Raw genomic sequence first — 23,159 nt, forward strand, 5'->3', positions numbered from 1 at the left:
TCATATTATATTTACATAGCATTATTTGAATAAGCTATTGCTAACACATTGAATAACAAATAAGTATTTGAAGTGTCATTAAATGTAAACTGAGTTTAAAAGTTGTCATTAAAAAAATATTCACTGATCTGAAATTGCTGTAGGCTATCTCTGCACGGTGTATTTTTGTTACTAAATATTTAGATAAAGACTTCAACTTTAATCGCTTATTTAATGTACCATAATAATCGGGAGTAACTGGAACCAGTGCACGGGGTAATCAATTTCAACCACCACAAATGGATTAGCTATCCTGAATATTGATTTAAAGACTTAGAAAAAGCTTGCAGCCTGATTAATGCAATTTATAGAAACCATGACAAACAATCTAGTTATTATGCAAATTCCGAGCGTATTAGTTTTTCGTTCTGATACTTTGTCATTTACGCATTGCTTCGTCTCTGACTAATTAGGGCGGGGGATGATATTGGATAGTTTTTCACCCCGCCGCTTTGGCTAGATTTCACAGCTGTGATGACCTTAGAGCAACAATATACTAAAATTACTCTTAAGTGATGACCGATAGAAGGTCATGTATTGCTATATAATGTTAAGTTACTCAACCTCGGTTACCTCTGGCAGGTCTGACTGAAGAGACGCTTTCGAAACTGATTTCGAAAATACTAGTTAAAACCCTTTTTATAAAACAAAGATGTGGAATAAAGAATGATACCTGTTTTCTCAGTGAACTCACAAAAGGGTTGTAAAAGTTTATTACTCTGACTTACTATTGTTCAACTGCAATAAATACGTGACATGCTTCTATATCGACTGTACCAAAATAAAGACTAATTGTGTTCACCGTTAAAATTGGGCATTTTATAATCCCGTTACACAATGATTTTTTTAGATGCAGTTTAAAAACGTATTGATATATACTCAATCATATGAAAGTTATTGTAAAATATCAAAGAGTCTGAAATTGCTTGGGTTCCTAAATACAATAACTATCACCTTAAGAGCATATTTATAACAGATTTTAAAGTATTTTAATTTAAAGTTTTCAGATAACATAATAATGGTGTAGAAATGAGATCCCTGAGGCGTATGATGATTAAACCACCATGCTCGTGTGAGAAATGTGGAGATCCGTGACAAATGCAAGGATGATTTAAGAGTAATGAGTAAGGTTATGAAAGGGACTGTCAGATGGTTTGGGCATGTAGAGCGAATGAACAAAGAAAGTAGTGTAAAGAGAATATATTATGACGCAAACGTGAATGGTAGAAGAATTCGAGGATACCCGAGTGTCAAAAGTCAAAATAATTGAAGAGTCTATACGCGACGATGTGTGAATGTGAATGAGGCAAGGAGTGTGTGCCAATACTGAGTTGTATGGAGGTCCGTCCTCATTGCCTAATTCGGGGAAACGGCGTGATTGTTAATTAGTTAACTTGTACAGACTCGTGAAAAATCACGGAATATTATAATTCCGAATATATAGGTAAGCAATTTATCGCTTGTCCAAATTCTTCACACAAATAATTGAAATTTTGAAAATGATACTTATATTCAAATCAAATTTTAATTCATTTAACCAGATTGCACGCAGAACTAACGCATAGACAACAGAAATTCTTCCTCTTCAAAACGAATTATTATTCTTCTTTTTCAGATAGAGAAAAACCTCTCGCGCTATCTTTCAAACTTGAGTACTCTCTTCGGTCAAGTGATAAAAAAAACCATCGAAATTATTCACAACACAATTTACACGAAATGAACTGACTTGTATTGTAGGTATATTACGTTGCATAATTGAACCCTCAAATACCCAACAACAAGTCAAGTGCGATGTCTAATGCGCTAAGGAGACCAGTCGAGGATCAAATTTTCAAAGCAGCGCAAAATTACAGACTTGTTTTTTTTTTCTGTGCGTTCATAGGCTCTGCTGTTCGAGATGTAGTGAAGTACTTACAAAAAATCGATACACGCGTGGGATTAAAAAACCTTTACAAAATATTTGTCTAAAAGCAGGTACACAGGTAGCGTAATGATATAAATTACGTTTCCAGCGTAGTTAATAGGACACAAGACGTGTCTAATATAATTGACTCGTTTTATTTAGTTCAATTACGTAGACTTGTTTTACGTTTGATTAAAATATAGGAGCAAACATATCATTAAAGAAAATTAACATTAAAAAAATAACAGTTCGTATTTTTAACTTAATTTTTTTTGTTTTTTTTATTGTTCTTTAAAATATTAGTTAGTCAACAGGATGTACATATTGTACATGATAAAATAAAATATAAATATATTTCGAAGCTAGTAATAATATTATGTATACAGGGCGTCCGGAAACTCGTAGTACAAGCGGGAAACTGGTGAATCTACATCACATTTGGAGTCGATTTTGTAGTATATATTTTTTTTATTTGAGCTTTCTTTATCGAGTAAATCGAGTTTGAAGTTGATTTTTTTTAATCAAATTCTTATAAATTATTACTGAAGATCAAAGTACCCAACTAATTAAAACTATTTGAAAGTAAAACAAATGAAGAAACTCGGATTTGAAGCATTATTTTGAAATCACCCTTCATTTAACCCGGTGTAATCATAAAATATTTCTGCTCTGCAGGGTTAAAACATCTGTTATTCAACCCTAAACACCAGAAAAAACTTTAACCCTAAAATAGCCGAAAAATATTTTTTTTGGTTTTTTTTTTTTTTTTTTGAAAATGCTCAAGTCAAAAAACTTTATGTTTTTTTGGGTTCCCCATGTGGTGTAGATTCTCCAGTTTCCCGCTTGTACTACGAGTTTCCGGACACCGTGTATATATGTATACATAATATTATTACTAGCTGTTCCCTGTTACGTTGCGTTATTGTGGCTCAGTATGTCTGTGCAGATAGAGAAACAATAGCGCGAGTTGCTTTTAAGTCCAACAGATGGCGCTATTTTTAAAAAAGTATGTTTTTAACTGTCACAGGTGATATCTATATAGAATAAAAATATGCGGGTATTTAAATGCAAAATTGTGTCAAAATTTCAAAGCAATCGGTGAAGAACTTTTAAAGATTTAAGATTTTTAACAAACGAAATTTACATTTTCACGGACAGATAGATTATAAATATGCACGTTATTGTCATAAACACACATATATTATAATAATACAAAATCTACATACATCATCTCCTAGTATAAAGTATATCTACTTAGGACCCATGTTTTCAGCATATCTGAATATATTTGGTAATTCGCAATTTTTGATATTACTTGGTAACACGTTGAATATTTTTGGCACGTTATCGTCTAGGTTTTGCTGTTTGTATTTATTGTTATTTTTTGTACAAGCCTGCCTTTATTTTTTGTGAACCTAGTGTTGTATTTATGCTGAATAAATATTTTGTGCCATAATAAGCCTGCACCGGCAAGACACCTAAAACGGTTCTTTCGGAGACTTTGAACAATTCGTCAAATTTCAACGTTCATTTTCGGATTCTGTGAAATTCCTATTTAAATCCTGTTATTATATCATTATAGGTTAGTTTCTTGATAGAACTGAAATAAAACAGAAATTAAAAATGAATGTTGAAATATGATTTAAATTCTCCGAAACAACCCGTCCTTAGGTTTCGATGCAAGAATTAAATGTGTCGTCTCTGTAAAAAAAATATATATTTAACCATAGATTTTTGTACTGAAAATAGGTAATTTAAATTGGTTTTGCAAGAATGTCCCTAAGTGGTTATTCCAAATCGTAATGTTGATTTTTCGGGTGATTGTGCGGGTACGGGTGTAAGTACACATTTTTTAAAATATCCACAATGACAAAACACTCAGCATTTTACGAATTTTGTTTATTTGTATATGCCATATAAAATAATAAATAGGTCTCAAGTTGATCAAATAGAAAATAAGTCCCTTTTTAGTTACAAGTTCAAATATATTATGTTATGATTTCAATGGCTATGTATGTGGGTATGTATGAAATAATATAAAACCTATATATTACGTGCAAGTATAATTTAAGAAAATTAATTTCAATATCTAGCGAGTACCTACTTGTAACTAAACTAAACTATCTCAATCGATAGACTGCAATAAATGCACTAACAAAACAATTTATTAGCTATAATATATACGATGTTATCTAACACGACAACCCCGAACTTGTCTTCCAAACACCCAGGCCTCCAAATCCGTCAGACTCCGATGATTGGACAGGTGCCCAAAGAATGGAACGGAGATCTTGAATAATAATTATTCATTTTATTTTATATCAACTCCATCAATTCGGTGAATTAATGCAAATCTTGGAAGTGGAAATGAACCCACTTCCCGAAATTTCATCTAGCTGAAACTCGGCAGATGGACTCGTTGTAGATGACAATACATTATATCAACTTTTGGTGACAATCAAAGATACATACACTGACATATACGCATTTTTATGAAATCGGATGACATTAACATACGAAATTTCGGTCTTACCCGATCGGCATTTAGCCAAGTTGGTAGAGTTGTAGACTTCAGTTGCTGGGTTGGAAGATTTGGAGTCGTCAGTCAAACCGTATATAGAATAATATGGTGACCGGATAACTCATCAAACTGACAATTCAACACACCTATAAAAGGTGTTAATAAAGTCATTAAAAGTGATGAAACAAAAAGTAGGTTAATTAGTTACATATGTAAACCATTTAACCTAGTTTTGTTTCATCACTTTTCATAACTTTATAACACTTTTTATAGGTGTGTTGAATTGTTATTTTGATAAGTTATCATGGAACCGAATAATATATACGGGTTGATTTTTTATAAATACTTTTGATGTTATTTCATTCATATTTTTGTAATGTCATACATAATTGTCATACCTGTACCTATTTTTTCCATTACCTATCTATTCACTCCATAATTTAAAATGTATACAACTTTGTAATTTGTACTTTGATTTTGATTTAGTCATGCATGTAAATATTCTATAAGTATCTGTATACGTCTGTCTCGACACAGGTGTACCCTAGTGAGACAGATGTCGATAAATACAAGTTAAAACCTTTATATTGATAGATAAATAAATAAAAATAAATAAAAAAAATGCTACCACCACGATACGGTAATTTTCCAAGTTTGTTGAATATGTTTTTAAATAAATAAATATGCTCAAGAAACGTTAATATTTTTAGAATCTCCTATGGATGTTGTAAACGTGGGTTATTTTTAACTGCATTTTCACAATCGATGTGCCACATAAGAGATGTCATAACTTGAAATCAAATACAGTTTTTTTACAATATCAGAAAGTTAATACGAGTTATTTATACAATGAAGCATATTAAATAATATGTTTAATGAAGTCAGCACATATTTGAACATTGGAAAATACAAAATGCTTATGGTATGATGTGTAATATAATAGCTTGTATCGTATGTTGTCAGAGTGATTCGATTTCGTATATTCAATCCGATGACAACGCATTTATTAAAATACGCCGTATCTCAGCGGAATAATTCATTGAAAATGTATTTTTTTTTTAAAGTTTTAAACGCAAGATTTTAAATGCATCAATTTGCATTTCGATTTTGTTTTCATGATTGAATATTTTCCCTTGCTAAGAGATAGCTGAAAAGTGTTCACCATCCGAGTTTTATATAGTGCTTACCTTCTTATTTCACGAAATGAGCGTAACTTTTACCATTTAGCCGGAATTTGCAATTGTTATAACATTTTATACAGATTAAATTTGGAAAGTGAAGACAGAACGAAGATTTTAAATGCAGTCGGAGATTTTATACCTGACCCCTCAAGTGTCAAGTGGTGTCGGGATTTGCGGGACCTCTACAACCGAGGATATCTACCGATAAAACAGATAAGCCATATTTTATTTAACATTTTTTTTTGGTTTTTTGTTTTTTGTTCCAGATGACTAACATACATTACCTTCAGTTTGATTTTGGTTCAAGATTTTTGTTTATGATATCCTGCGATAAGATAGCTCTCTAAATCTGAGACAGAGGTATGAAATCGTTGGACAACGACACAATAGAAGAAATTGTAATTTTTATTTTTTTTTTTGGATATTTATTTTATTAAGGTTTTAGAGCCAGGAAGAGGCAAAATAGGCTAGGATAAGAAGTCAGCTAGAAGAGATAGGAATAGACTAGAAGACGAACCTAAAAGGTTCGAGAAGATGCAGTAAGTGGCATGAATAACTAAGAAGTGACTAGAGGAGACTAAAAGAGACTAGGAGAGATGAGGTGATTTTGCTCAAGAGCGGCGTTATATGGGTCATCCAAGTATTATTATTATTATTATCAATAGAGACTAGATATGATGGACTCGCCGAATGTCACAGCAGTGCTGCTAAGGTCTGTTATCTATGTGAGGATATTGTGTCAGCGCTTCATTAGCAGCAGACACATACCTGGACGGATGACAAATCTCTTGCTGGCACTGTTGGTGGACGCGATGGACTCTTTCGCTGCAGCAGTTGGTCCAGTTTCTTCACCACCTAGGATTTTTGCTGCAGAGTCTCACCTATTCCATACTCTCCCCTTTGTTCGTTATTTCTTTATTTAGATGTTTAAGTATTCAATCAATATGTACACATCATATACATCAATGGTACACATACCTAAATAATAATTATAATTAAGGTAAGATTAATACCATTACTGTTATTATTCTTAACACGTTGTGGGTTCTATACAACATTAATGGCAAATTTTACTTCATGATTAATGTTCCACTAATTTAAGAAGTACATATCACATGTTTGTAAAAGCCTGTATGGGTGGATAAAATATATTAATTAATACGGCCAAAATACTCTTCAATTTTTAATTTATTTTTTATGTGACACATAACATGAGCGCCCCTGTCTGCAAAGTGTTAAGGCAAGGAAGCTGTTTAATAGTGATCTCTTAATATCTAATGAATAGCTTAATCATGTCCAACATAGAGTAGAGGTGAGGTTTATTAAACATTTTACCGATTTGAATACAACATTGTTAACATTATAAGCAAGTCGAACACACTGAGACATGGTGTTCCTTCAACAATAACGTAAACCTGTTAATATATTTTTAATTCCCAATATTCACACGAATTTGGGTGTAGGTAGGTGCCGACATCGGATAATGGTATTGAAAAAAATAGCAGTGTCATTGATCTGGTAGTTAACCTTTGAATTCAAATATATCACTTTTCAAAGTTTTATGTTCATTAGAGATTACAAGCCATAACTGATTACTCCATCGATGATTTAATTGTAGAGTGGTAGAAACTCTAAGGACGGGTTGTTTCGGAGAATTTGAACAATTCATAAAATTTCAAAGTTGATTTACAAGTTCTGTGAAAGATATTTTTAAGTTCTGTTATTATTTCAGTTCTGTCAAGCAACTAGCCTATAATGATATAATAACAGAATTTGAATAGGACTTTCACAGAACCCGTAAATGAACGTTGAAATTTGATGAATTGTTCAAATTCTCCGAAACAACCCGTCCTAAGGATGGGTGTTTCTTAGAATTTGAACAATTCATCAAATATTAATGTTAATTAGCGAGTTCTGTGAATTTTCTATTCAGTTTATGTTATTATATCATTATATGCCAGTTACTTGACAGAACTGAAATAATAACAGAGCTGGAAAAGAACTTTCACAGAACTTGAAAATTAACTTTGATATTTGAAAAATTGTTCTTCACCTCCCTATATTAAGGGTACAATATGTCATTATCCAATTTCAGGAAGTTAATTGGATTTTTGAATTGTTTATATTCCAAAGTTTTGGTTACCTTTTCCTAATCTATTTTTCCAACTTGCATTGTAGAGTATTTTATTTTTGTGATGTTCTGTTTGTTAAAAAATAAACATGTTAAAACCCAGCTGGTCGTGAAATTCAAAATAAATTAATTATATTATTTGGATAAATAAATAAATTACATTGTTGTCACATTTTTAAGGCTTTCGAAGGATTGCGCAACACTCCGTATAAATATTTTTATAATAAAAAAATAAATTCTCATAGGATTTTAGAATCTTAATTGAAACAGAAATAACACTATTTTTGTTTTTTTTGGGTGTTATGCCGTGTTGCGCTAAATCTTTCTTTAGCCAACGTTTCGGACAGCATTGCAATGTCCATCATCAGAAAAAAAAATCTTAAATCATATTTGAGAAATAACACTACATTTTTTCAGCAAATAAACACTTGAAATTGAACACACAAAATTGACCAATCATATTAATTTATTGTATTGAATTTTTGCAGTAAAATGAAGAATTTTAAACGGCGTTGAAAGATAGTGATTATGTTCGGTTATGATTTATGGTTTACCTCACGATTTGTTTTAAAGGCTCTATACTTAGGGCTGCCGAACTAATACGAGTTAATTGCCGGCCGAGGAAGGCCTACCGGACCAGAAGGTCTATAACACCCCTCGGCCCGGCCTAAATTAGGGGCCTCTTTCGGCCAACTTCACTACTCGTGACGAAAGTGGGCCTTACTTTGAAAATTGTTTTTCCTGATGGCGATCATCAATATATAATGGTATTATGACTAAAATAATATCATTTTTTTGCAAAATTCTTTTTGCAAGTTGATGAAAAAATATAGGTATTATATTGAGTTTGACATGATTTCACATTTTGAAATTTTTGATTTGAAATTTTCACGGCCAAAAGCATTATATTTATTTTTGGAGTATTATGCCATGTTGAGCTAACTTCTTCTTTAGCTAACGTTTTGGACAGCATCAATGTCTCCACTATCGGAGAAGATGTGTAATAAAATTAAAAAATTGTAATTTTATCACACATCTGCCCTGGAATATATATTGGTTAAACTCGTATAAACTAGTATATTAATATATATAAACTCGTTTTAATATACGAGTTTGTGAGAAAAGTTTATGAGTTTGTGAGAAAACCCCGGAGGTATATTCCGAATAAATATAACCCGCACTTTTAAAAACATTGCAAGGCCCTTAACCTATAAGCATTATGGGTACTTCTTCAATCGTTCAGCTTAAAAACAGTTTTTAAACAAAAATACTGAATAATTATATGAAATTAATTATAAACTGCAACTTGAAAAGTACATTTAAATGATGTGTACTCAGACTTCATTAAATTATTAAAAATATGATTTGCAATAATTATGTTTTTAAAACACAGTGTGGAATTTACAAAATACGATTTTAAATGCAAACAAATTATTATCGGCTTAAACCAAATACATTTATTTGGTCTGCAATACCTATTATGGGAATTATTGAAAGCAATTTTAAAGAGTTATTTAATACACAGTAATTATATTTTTACCACGTTACACGACTGAACATCGAGAGCACACAAAACATTGTTGAAATATTAACTAACGAGAAGCTTTTGAGAACAATTTTACAAGATCGTGATGAGTACAGTTTGTTTGAGCTGAAATCTCTCAATTAGTTTTTTGTATGATTTTATTTCTCTTCCTAACTACATACTTAAAATGGTTTGTTTTGAAGCATTAACAATGTAGTTGTACCGGTTTTGAGTGGTAGTACGTTATCGCAGGCAACAAACAGATTTCACACTTAACAATTATTTTGGAAACTATTATACAGTCTTAAAAAAACTATATCTTTTAGGAATGTTTAAATTTAATTAAAAAAATATTTGTCATTTTTTTTAAGAGAGTTAAATTTTACCGGGTTACGAATAACCTGAAAATACTTGAAAATCTCTTACGAGCACCACAGTAAACGGAAAATGTTCCTTGTGTTGTGATGGAGGACTTAGCCAGCAGAGGAATTCGGGTGGGACCCAAACGCGATGTCAACTCAGCCAATGATTAAAAAATATTTGTCATTAGATTTATCCTGCATTAGGGAAAGGTTGGATACGTGGATGAAGCAAAAGATTGACTAGCAAGCTGAAAATTGCGGGTTCAATTCCCGGCGTGCGCAAGTAAATTTGAGTATTAAATTGTCTTATTTCAGAAATAACTCATTTAAAATAATTTATATATTATATTTGCGGTACGTTCCAGAGTGCAAGACACTCTCAGTATCGCCCTGGTCTAAGACCACCATTTAGAATTGAAACTTTGCTTGAAATGGCTTTGGCCGTGTTTGGTGACCAGATCAGAATAGCCAGGTACTTCTATATCTTCTCCACATTTTTCCACTCTCCACTTCTTCCTACCCCAATTGTGGATGTCAAAGTCTCACTGGCTCCAAATAATTGGGAGCAGTGGCAGTAGGGTCTCTTGTGCGGTTTCATTTTAAAAAAAGAATCCTCTCAAATACACGCTTTATTAAATGTGAATACCGCACACCAGTTCCAACTGCTCCCAAATCGATTATGGCATCCTCCATCGGGCATTTTGTGAAACTGAAAGGCATGGGGGGGAGGGAGATGGTATAGATGAGAAGGTTTGGAAAGTTTAGAAACTAAATACGGCTAAAGCAATTTCAATCATTGATTCAATTCTGGATTGTGATACTGAGTGTATCTTCCACTCTAGAGTTTGCCGCAAAAATACAAACTTCAAATTGGTTAATTTGCTTTCTTTTCAATTTCATAAATATACATAATATACGGGAAATATTATGGTATTATATTAATGGCAATATTTAAATAAATAATGAAACATTTTGTCATAAAAAACCAACAATTTAGATTAATGGATCGTAAAATGCATTTCTACAAGATAATCTCAATTCTTTTTTGGTACAAAAAACAAATATTATCTGTACTAAACAGGTTCATTTTGAAAATTACTACCGGAAATCTGCACCAAAACAACCTGTTGAATTCGGGATCCTTCAACGAAGACGAGCGCTGAATAAATTAATCATCGATGATTACGTCTTCGGTTTAAACAATTTTACATAAAGCTTTCTAAAAAAAGATAACAAGCAATTTCGAGACATTCATGCAAAAAATAAATAAAAAATGTGATAACGGTTTAGATGGTATCGTAGCCACATATTTTAGATAATGTCTGGACAACACAGATACAAAAAAGGACAACTTAAATGCTGCGACATGTAGAGTAAGGAACTTTATCATTTCGGCATAAGAACATATATTCATATAGATCAACAAACACTGATTCTGAATGTATAATTTTTATTATAAGCAAATTATCCTGAAACACCCATGTAAATTGAAAAATTTCAGGCGAGAAAAAATACATACCGTTGACGGGAATTGAACCCTTCCGATTGCCGGTCTGACTGGAAAAAGGAAGTTTTACGCGGTTCTACCGGCGAACCCGGTACTACAAGAACTAACCTCCCCGCAACATCAGCTCGGTTTCTTTTGGGTACCCTCTCGTAAGCTTGCCTTTGGTTTTTTCGAGCTGGCTCTAGCTCTTTCTAAAGTTGTAGAAATGTATGACTTTAATAAATTAAAGTTACCTGTAACATCATCGACGCATTGATGAACGTCTTCTCTGTAGAGTGGGTGGTGGTGCGGACATGCGCAGGCGCATTCCATGTTCTGCGACCTCCCTCCACATTCGCGGCGCGCGCACTCGGACCCTGCAATAATCATAATATGTAATTAGTTTTATAACTCATCGTGATTGCTAATAATACAGGGTGCCGCGGTTAGGTAGAGTGCACCAACTTTGAGAGGTAGTTCTACACGATGGTAGAAGTAAAAAAGGTAAATAACTTTTTACTTTGTAACATCGATAAAAGTTTTATTTTTTTAAACTTGTATTATCATGTAAAATCATGTCCCGAAGTCAGTGGACTTCACCGCGGACACCACCAACTCCAAATGATTGATTCTCACGGACAATCTCTGTCTATTTCCTATATTTGACGTTTTGGGTAATGAGCCGTTAGATATGATATTTGCCTTGATGATGGATTCTGGTAAACTGTCATAAGAAACGCAATATGGCCAATTACCCAAAACGTCATCATACTTATATTATATAATGTATGGTGAACCAACTCAACAAATTTCAAAGAGCGTTTTATTTCCTGCGAGTAACAATTTTCTACAGACTTCAAATCAAATGACAGGGAAATTCTTCCATAAATATACAATATTATAAAAAATAAGTAAGATCATGTTTTAGGGGGTAAATTTTATTTTATATGAATACCACACTAGAGTCCCAACTGCTCCCATCCACCTGGAGCCAGTGACACAATGGCATCCATTTGACGGCCGGCGTGGTCTAGTGGTATACGCTTTTGACTACAGATCCGAAGGTCGCGGGTTCGAACCCGGCGTGCGCAAATAAATTTTATTTGATTAATTTGTGTTATTTCACAATTAATTAATTAAAAATAATATATAGTATATTTGCGGCACGTTCCAGAGTGGAAGATACTCTCAGTATCGCCCTGGTGTAAGACCACCATTCAGAATTGAAACGTTGCTTGAAATGGCTTTAGCCGTGTTTGGTGACCAGATCTGAATAGCCAGGTACTTCCCCACCTTCCTCTTCCCCATCTCCCTCCCCTCCCCAATACCCTCAGCCTCACAACATACCCCAATTGGGGATGCCATAGTCTCACTGGCTCCAGACGGGAGCAGTTGGGACTCTTGTGCGGTAATACTGTAAAAAAAAAAAAAAAAAATCCCCAATTGAGGTATGTTGTGAGGTTGAAGGCAGTGGAAAGGCGAAGGAGATGGGGAAGAGGAAGGTCGTATAAAGCAACAAACTATGAATGGTGGCTTTACACCAGGGCTATACTTCAACTCTGGTACAAATATACTTAATATTATTTTAAATTATTAAATTGTGAAATAACACAAATTAACCCATCCAACTTTAAATTTTCAATTTTTTATCGGTGAAGAAGGAGGTTTAAGATTTTGAACAAACGAATATTTACATTTTATTTATATAGATAGATAGAAGATAATATTCTTAATTATAAACTTTATCTTTATACATTCCTGTAAGCAATTACAAGCACACGGTGTCTTTAAGCGTGTAAGTTGCTATCGTAAGACATTGAACAACATCCTACAGAGGAAAAGTCTTGTTTTATGTAGTATGTTGCAATTATGTTTTAAATTACCGTTGTAAAAGTTATATTGGACATTGGACAGTTTCCCACGATAAGTTAAAATTTCTAAATAGATAAAGAAAAATAGTTTTATAACTTTAGGCAGTAGAAAGATTTTGTGTCTGGGGATGTTTTTAAGTGTGTGATTACTAAATGAAAGATTTATAATAGACGAGAGCTAATTTCAGAAAACAATATGCCTAGATAAAACAAATTACACATATTATGGAAAATTTTGATTGTCCAATTAGAAAGGTTTCCTGTTTTAGTCAGTCTGTGCTAGAAAAGGAGTCAGGGGATAAAGTGCGTTAACTTTGAGAGAGTGATTCTACATGATAGTACAACTAAAAAAAAACTTTTTTAAGGGACTGTATTTATCTTAATCTTATGTTCTTTTTCTTCACCAACATTATGTATATATTTTTTTAATGTATTATGAATATTTTTTGTATTATAAAAAGGAGGCCTCAGCACGGGTAAGTCACCCAGTGAGGCCAATATTACTAAATTGTACTAAGAAATTTAAAATACTGTACTAAAATAAAAAATAAAAAAAGTGTTAAGGTAAAAAAAGTTTAATTGTTTGTACGGGAAAATAAACTTTGGAATTTCTAAAAATGTTATTTATCTTTACCATCATATTCTACACCTTCCGAAGTTAGTGCACTTCACCCTCGGACACTCTGTATGCGGAATTGGATTTTATGATCATTGGCAATAATACTGTTACGTCAATAAAATCCAGATTTACTTGATGTTTTATTTTTATTTAGATAATGAGGACACTTGATAATATTGTTGGTTATATTTTAAATTTATGGATACTAGCTCTGGAATTGGAAAAATATATACTTGAGACAGTTTTTTATTTTCGTTTTTGGTTATTCGAGATTCGATAATTCGGTATCCGGTTAATCGAAATTAAGTCTTTCGTCATTAAGTCAATCGAGCTTTAGTCATTGAAAATTTTGGTAACTGGGAAGATCTAGTCCCGAGATCAAATAAAATTCTTTAAAAACATACCATACACATCCATACCTCCACACAGCATCCCCAAAGATGACATAGGCCCTGAGGGAAATTATTTTCTGTGGAGTTAATATAAAAATTAAAAAAACACATCAAATTAATATGAATGGGTTCGATATTTGCATCAATTGGTTTTCATTAACGATAACACGCCGACCAAATCCCCGTAAATACGTTACAAATTAAAACTGTTTTCCACGAACGTTAAATTTATCTTTATTATAACATTAAGATAAACAATAAACAATCTACCCTTTGCAAATGTTCCGCTAAATGTATATAAATAATTCTTCCCACCATTACGTTTATCTCAATTTGTACTTATCGATAAAACTTTGCAATACTCCGAATATAATGTTAAAAACATCATTTTGTTGATTTCAATGAATTGTGAGAAACGATCATCATAAAATGACACCCAAAATACAATATGTATCTTATTACTTAGCGATTACAATGGTTCTCATGAAAATGTTTTAAATTAATTTAAATATATCTGTCATGGCTTCTCGCTCTTTTTCATAAGCGATGGATGTAACAGAAAGAGAAGTTGCAACGGAGCTCTTTTATAAATTTTTATTTTTATAAAATTATTTTAATAATAAACAAAAATATCACACAGATTTAGAAATGCAGATAATTATAGTACATATATTCAAATCTCAGGTAAAACTGGTTAGTAAAAACAAATATTACTATATCTGTGGACAGTAAACCAAGCATCCAAAAAAGAATCCGTCTATTTTTCTCATTTAATAAATCATTTAAAAAAATTCGCTAAAATCATAGTATTTGTATTGGGTACTTAAATGCCCTATTTAGTTACATATTTTTTTCAAATAACGAATTATACAATTTGTTCAAAGATACATCACTATCACAATGACAATTCCTTTTTCAAACTTTCTTCAGGCAGTTAAGTATAATAATATTGAAAAGCTCTGTCACAGTTAGCCGCCTAGTCAAGTGACAGACAGATTAAATGCCAAAGGGTCGAGTTAAAACAGGACTTCAGTCAATACATCGCATTCATAATTAAACACGAAATAACGAATATTTTCTCACCTTTAAAAGAAAACTTATCCCCTCCATCTATCCTCGTGATATTGAATACTTCCAGGGGTTGCGTAGGTGCAGCAGCGCACCCCGACAGAACCAAGGTCCACGTGAGGATCGCGGCCCAGGGGGGTGCCTTGAGCACCACTGGGGCCTTAGCGGCCTTGGGGGGCCGCGGGGGTTCGGGGACCGTCATTGGACCGCGGGCCGCGGCTTGGACCGCTCTGGCTGGATGTGATCAGTCGGCATGTGTTGCATGTTATATGCCTGGAAAAAAAGAAAAAAATATATTTTAAACTAAAATAAAATAGTTGTATATTTTCACAGTCCCTGGTGAAAACCCACCATTCAGAATAGAAATGTTTCTTAAAATGGGTTTAGTCTTATTTAGTGACAATATCTAAATAGTCAGGTAATTCCTAACCTCTCTTTTACCAATCTCTCCCTTCCCCTCCCTCCCCTCCCTCCCCTCCCTCCCCTCCCTCCCCTCCCCCCCTCCCTCCCCTCCCTCCCCTCCCTCCCCTCCCTCCCCTCCCTCCCATCCCACCCATCCCTCCCCTCCCTCCCCTCCCTCCCCTCCCTCCCCTCCCTCCCCTCCCTCGCTCATCACAACCTTTCCTTAACTATATCCTTCCTTTCCCACTCCTTTCACCCCCATAACATACCCTAATTGAGGTTTTTTTACATTTGTTCTACATAGGAGGCCCTGAAGAAAAAAATTCCCTCAGGGACTATGCCATCTTTGGGGATGCTGTATGGGGAGTTTTTTTTAAGGAAAGGGTGGATGTTCTGGCAAGGAAAAAAAGGTATGAAGGGTTGTTATGAATCTGAGGAATCTGAGGGTGAATGTGTCTAGGAGTGACGGACATATAATATTTGATTAATTTATATAGCGCCATTTTCGTAAAAATCTTTTTAATATATATATTTTTTTATTAAACATAAAAACACATTACAATAATTTAAAAATGTGAATATTTCGAGGCTGATTGCGAAAAGATGATATTTTTTTAAAGAAACTGCGCAACACAATTGAGAAATTATATCTCGTGTTTGAATGATGATGAATCCATCCCTCCCATTGTAGAGCAAGGTGACGGGTATGGTGAGAGAGAGTTCAACTGGAGCGGGCAAAAGTTCTCACCCAACTAGTCTCTTCTGATCCGACCCGCCACGCAATAGGTGAGCAAACGAATCCGCCAAGGCCTAGACAAATCTCACCCCATGAACCCAGGTACTCCTGTTAAACCGCAAAACGTAGCTAACCACTTGGCAGGTGCAAGTTTGCTGGTTATCCAATAAATGGTTTCCGGAGCGGTGGTACCCATACCCGCCTCCCAAATCGCTTGCATAGTATCACGGACTACAGACAATTGGGAGGATTTAGAACTCCAATTAAAAATAAAATCGTAAATAATGTTAAAAAACTGCACACACCCCCTACATATCTCGATGTATTAAGTGTCGGAAATGTTAACTTGTTTCAAGAAAATTACATAATTCTTCGCTTTAGCTAACCACTATATGCAATAGTTATAAGGATATTATTGCCGTACTGCATGAAACCAGGTTCTCGGATAACTTAGCGGGATCTTGTCTCTCCTCGGGGCCGAAAAAATGCACAAAACCAGTTCCGGTTCTATTATGAATATATTATTAAAGCAGTGGCAGCTAATACTATGATATGCTTTATAACATCCTGGATAATCAGGCACAATGAGTGGGTACTGACAAAGGAATGAAAAATTATATTGTGACTAGCGCAGACTCATGAAATAACGCAGGATAATTTGAATTCTTGGCATATCAGTTCCAATTTTGAAAAAGGCAATAAAAATATTTTTTGTTACTATAGTACTCTCTAGGTTATCGATTGTCTGAAATCTTCACACTTAAATTCAAAGCAAATACGAGTTCATCGAACCAGAATTAAAATCATCCAATAGAAATTAGTATTTTACTAGCGCAGACGCGTGAAAAATCACGAATATTTTGAATTCTCGACGAATCAGTTCCAATTTTGAAAATGGAAATCAAAATCATTTCGTAATGAAAATTTTATTTAGGTAGGTAGGCACATTATTGATTGTCAGAATTCTCCAAAAATGATTTTGACAGTTTAATTCAAATCAAATTCGAGTTCTTGAACCAAGGTTCTAATCGCAGATGCGCAATCGAAATTATTATTTTTCATCATGACTGATATGTTGAACACGGTTCCACGATAACTCAACACAGTGACAATTCAACACACTAGTGATATAAAGTCATTACAAACGATGAAATTATTTTTTTTAACCTAACCTAACCTAACCCAACCATTTTAACCCAGCTAACAAAGTTTTTGTTTCATCACTTTCCATGACTTTATATAACTTTTTAAAGTTGTGATGAATTATCATTGTGATGATTTATCCGATTACCGTTGAACACGAAGAAAAAACTTCAACGATGGGGCAAGACGAAAACCCGGAGAACGTTGTCCTTTTTTTCCGCACGAATAATTCAATATCATAATCCGTTATCCTGTGCTACCGCTATAAGCAAAAATACAGCTAGAAATTTGAAAAAGTCAAATTTAATTTAATGCTTTTTTATGTGAATACCGCACAAGAGTCCCAACTGCTCCCAAACGTCTGGAGACAGTGAGACTATGGTATCCCCGATTGAGGTATGTTGTGAGGCTGAAGGTAGTGGGGAGGAAAAGGAGTTGGGAAAGAGAAAATTATGGTAGTACCTGTCAGTTAACATCTGGACACTGAGAGTATCTCTCACCCTGGAACGTGCCGCAAATATACTAAATATTATTTTAATATAATAATAAAATTTACTTGCGCACACCGGGATTTGAACTCGCGATCTTCGAATTGTTAGTCGAGAACCTTACTCCAACAGCGATCACGGAGGCCATCAGTCAAAGGGTTAAGATCAATAATTTTCTTCCCAGACGAAATTACCAGACATTTTAAGGACATACGTAAATAACTATGTATCTGTCATTTATTTAGTATCTTGTTATTTATAATGTACTGTGAACGTTCAAATAAAATAAATACGAGAAGTATTGAAAAAAACGGAATTGAATGTGACTTTTGCAAATTTTTAGCTGAAATGAAATAAAATGACCTAAATATACTGCACAGAGCTACAAAATTATTTATCTTTTACATTAAAATAACTAAAATAATTACCACCTACAAGGCGCTGTATCGAAATTAAATATAAAAGGATGAAAACTCTTGCTGAATGTACAAGCAATTAAGTATGGAAGGATGAAAGAACTCGCTGAATTTATAAGTAATTTAGTATGAAAGGATGAACGGACATGCTGAATGTATAAGATAAGTATGGAAGGATGAAAGCTCTTGCCGATCGTATAAGAAATTAAGTAGTAGCACTTGCAGCATATATAAGAAATTTAAATAAAGAGGCGTTTTTCTTATTTGTTTGACTCATTCAACAATAGTAAACAGTGAACTGTTGAATATTTTGCACAAAAAAAACGAATAGAAATCATCGCAAGACTAAACAAGACGATAAATAAATCAAATGTAGTGGTAAGTTTAATAGTTTGAGCACAAACAATATTCATATAATACAAAATGCAAAGAAAGAGAAAAACGCAGAATGTGGTGAAAACATAATACTATCGTCAAGTAAGTTTTTTTTCTAACTCCCTTACTTAATAACGTAAGAGGCGCGATACTTCGGAACAGTGAAGAACTCGATTTATTACGATGGCGCTTGTTTGGTTAAAACTGTCTTAAACCAGGCTCAAGACTACACCAACGTTGAACAGGCGTGTAAAAATCTATTTAGTAAGACTGTAAGTATTCTGGCAAAATATTTAGCAATATTAAAAATACTCTTGAACAACGTCATTAGATCATTAGAAGCCACTCATAAAAAAAACTTTAAATAGGTCGGTCATGTTAGACTGAGCATAGCAAAGTCCTGTTTTAACTCAACCGTTTTGAATTTCGTGTGTCTGTAATTTGGTTTCCGTTTTAATGGTTCAGTAAAGATTCTTCATTATTCGAATGTTAAATCGTCGTGTTTATTTGGACTTTTGCATTTGCATAGTATCAATATTATTATAGAAAGTGTTAAGTATGTAAAACATTGTACTTCTGAAGAAAGTTTGAAAAAATATTTTTCATTCAAATAGTGACGTTTCTTTAGACAAATTGTATTATTATTTATCTTCTGAAATAAGTTAATTTAAATGTTAAGTTTTTAATTAAGTAGGTAGGTGTTTAAGTGCCTACCTAAACATCTTAAGATTTGGTAGGAAATTTAATGTTGATTTATTATTTAAGATTTAATGAGAAACATGTTTTTTGGACACAAGGTTTACTGTTCACTGAAATATAGCATCAGGTTTTGAATATCCGCCTATTGTTCAAGCTCTCTCTTATTCTGTTTTCTTCTACATGGAACCTTACTAAAATTGGATTTTCCATAGTGCCTCTTCCCAGATCGATAATCTTCATCGAAACACTCCGCACAATGCACGCAAGCCGTTCCCAACTAGCAAGTTAGTTAATAAATACTTGAACATTGATGGGAAGGCCCGAACACATTAATATAGTTACAAATGATTTTGTACACATTATTTTGCCCTTTTGACTGCTTAATTTTCTATTTCCTAATTGGGAACGGCTCACGTGCGTCGCGTATAGTATCTATACTAAGCTGTAAAACAAAACAAAAAAACGTTGGCCTAAAGATAACAAGTAATTACAGGATAGATTTTAGTAGCTGATTTTGAAAACTTGTAACTTTATTGCACTTCTATGACTTTAAGACTTTATTGCACTTCTATGACAAGTTTTTTAGCGTTCAATAATGTAAAATGTGTATAAATAGCGAATCAGTGACAAATTACATTGGCGCTATCATAACGCCTCTTTTGTAAACGGTATATCACATTTCCTATACAATTATTATTAGTCTCGCAGTCAGGACATTATTCAGCATGTAAGCGGTAAGCAGTTTGCCCCGGGCTATATTTGTGAGATATTTTCAGAGGCGTGCATTGAAGTAATTTATTTTCGTGTGATTTGCAATTTAGAATATCTAGCTAATTAAAGTCTTCAACGTAACATTAAACAATTAAACTTATATTCCAATTTAAATGATCGCTAAAAACATTAATTTGAAACAAATGTTACAACACCTTCACTTTACTTGAATAATTTACACGTAATAAATACCTCCGTTTCTATAGACTGTAATATCTACTCTACTTCTTGTAACTAAGGTTAGCTGTACTTTCTGAATTTACTTTTCAGTTAATGTTTTTTATTTGAATTTTGAAACATGACTTAAGTCCTTCAAATCACCGTTTGTTTTTTTTATAATTGCTTTGGAAAGTTCAAATATGAAAGCGATAAAAAGAAAATGTGTAGTAGGCCTCTGTTTGAAATGTCTTCAAATTTGAAAACACTGTTAACATAACTTAATTTTCGTACTTATTGCCCTCAATATTCTGCCAAAGGTATCCGTTATTGTATTAATACTGAGAATATGTTCCAAGTAGAAAACGTAGAAGTAAAAATAATACTTTTTAAGTTGTCCGTGTTATTAATTTTTATAAGTTTTGTAGTGTGTAAAGTTGTGTGCAATCGTAAAGTATTGCCATGATCAGCCACTGGTGGTCTATCATGAATTCTGCACCCCGGGGAGCATAACTCTAGCAGTCTTATCTGCCCGCGAAGCCTTCTTTCTCCTAAAACCCCCCCGGTCATGGGCGGCAGGTGTTTGGAAATTCCTTTGTTTGTTCTATCAATACTGCATAGAATCTACTTACATTATCTCCGTATAATGTTACAAAGCATAAAAAAGCACTGCTGTCTTGGATCTGCGAAAGATATACGTTGTAAATACATCCAACTAACTGACGCACCCGTTTCGCATTATATTATTCTCTACGAGATCCAGCCATTGTTTTCAGCCTGAAGTGGAATGGTAATATTGTAGAAATTGGTACCAAGAGATTATTATTTCAAAAATAAAATAACAAAGACGCCGAAATAACGATCATCATTATTTACATCTCTTGAGTCGCAGTTTCAATAGGAGATTATTAGTGTTACTTCTTGCCAACATGCAAATCAAAATCTTGTAAACGAAATATATTGAGATTTGAGTTCAGGATTTTGATCAATTCTCTGGGCTCTCTTTAAATAGTAACGATACGACGTACCTTCTGTCTTTGTTACGATAGGTAGTTTTGTCTTCTTTCTTCCCGTATAAGAAAGGAGAGGAACAAAAGAAATATCCTGTTCAGTTTGAACAGGACATTGGAATACGAAATGGTCACAAAACTGTTTCAATATTAAACTGAATTATTTCACTTTTATGATATACATATGTTTGTCCTACTTCTACACTCTGAATATGTCTGCACTGACTAAGAACACTACAAAGCTCTCCGAAATGTTTGCTAAAGAAGGTGGAGGAAGCATAAAACCATTTTAAATCAACCAGCACACTTCTGATCATATTTATCACAACGCGTGACAGCTGTATAGCCATAGTATAACAGTAGCAATGTAAGCCAAAATAATGACAGTTTTACGATGCTTTCTGAATGCTAAACGGCGTTATGTTCATGTACAGTCATTCCTTACTACCAAAACAATTATTATTTTTGAACTATTTCAGCATTTTACGATGCAAAAACTTCCTGTTTATGATATTGGCTTCATTGAAGCGAATTAATTATATACTATTGTTCACTTCATTTAAACATAATGGAAGGTACGTCTCAATGTTAAAAAAAATATATTTAAAAAAAACATACACAACAATGAAATTCACAGACATAACAAAAGAACATGCAATGAAATTGGGCTACTACACAAAATAGTTTACGGTACAAAGGAATGCAATATTAAAATGTGTTACTAGAAACTATAAAGTCAGCATCAATTGATCAATTCAGGCTTAATTGTAGGAGCCATATTAACAAAAATTTACATGTAAATAAGAATAAATTAGACATTTATAATAATAGCTAAAATAAAATGAATAAAAAAGCTATTTATTATTTGCGCTCGAAACGTAATTTCCAAACTAAAATTCTAGTGCAAGTACCGTCACACCAGGAAAGCCATTTGAACTAAAATTGAAATTACCAACTCCTTTAACGACACTCTAAAAACATTATGACTCATAATTCACTTATTCAAATTAAGGCACCATGCTCACCTGACGTTTTCAATTAAGAAGCTGAAGGATTGTCCTAACGTAATAAGTCTGATTTGACGTTGGCAAAGGAGCATGTAACTTGTCCAGATCTCTTGGCTATGTTTACTATACCATTGTGGGAGGAACTCGAGTGTCTTTGCTCGCGCATCGAGCCAAGTGCCCATTTGCATTACAAGCGAGAGCCATTCAAAGTCAGTCGCTATTATCAAAGATTACTTAGGGTCATATATTATGTGCTGTTACTAGTGGTTACCAGTGGTTTGTCAGAGGAAAATGTGCGGAACGGGTACCTACAAGTACCCGTCAAAGGAAAAACGGGTTGAGTTATCAATGAGCGGATCCAAAATGAGCAAGTTGGCATAAGTGGCTCGACACAAAGCGAATTTGCCGCCTAAAACAAATCAAGTGGATATTTCTAAATTGTCTGTATATTTGTAAATCAGAGATGAAGACATTAAAAATAACCACAATATCTTGAAAACTGCAATAATAATTAATATCGAAATTTTTGTTGAGTTAAGAAAACATAACGATTGTAACTTTTTTGGGAGGAAGAGTAAGTTTATTGGTATGAGATACGAAAGAAATTTCTAATGCTGAACGATATTTTAGCAGTTAAGTTATTTAAACGTAGAAAAAATACGTTATTTTGTGGTGTAGGAAGCAATTGAGACTTTTGTGAAGTACTCACAAAAAACTATAATTTTACCATAACTCTCCTTCATATAACAAGAATTAATATATCCCTTTCTACAGTCCCTACTTTAAAGCGCCTCCTAACCTTGCCCAACCGGGTGGCGTTATACAAAGTTCCCCTGTATTTACAATGTGCAAAATTTG

The 23,159-nt window shown here is 33.5% G+C and overlaps 1 protein-coding gene across 1 annotated transcript in view; it reads right to left on the reverse strand.

Annotated features, from left to right (window-relative positions):
• Positions 1-23,159, reverse strand: part of LOC149418342 (uncharacterized) — a 148,949-nt gene that overhangs the window by 35,028 nt on the left and 90,762 nt on the right. Inside the window, exons 2-3 of the mRNA XM_089639100.1 lie at positions 15,114-15,371; positions 11,403-11,525 (exon numbers count right to left, since the gene is read on the reverse strand). Coding sequence (XP_089495226.1) covers positions 11,403-11,525; positions 15,114-15,300 — 310 coding nt within the window. The 5' untranslated portion in view covers positions 15,301-15,371. The remainder of the gene's footprint in view (positions 1-11,402; positions 11,526-15,113; positions 15,372-23,159) is intronic.

The sequence above is a fragment of the Hesperophylax consimilis genome, chromosome 13 (assembly GCF_061612785.1).
Source record: "Hesperophylax consimilis isolate HC1 chromosome 13, BYU_Hcon_1.0, whole genome shotgun sequence".
NCBI classification, from domain to species: Eukaryota; Metazoa; Arthropoda; class Insecta; order Trichoptera; family Limnephilidae; genus Hesperophylax; species Hesperophylax consimilis.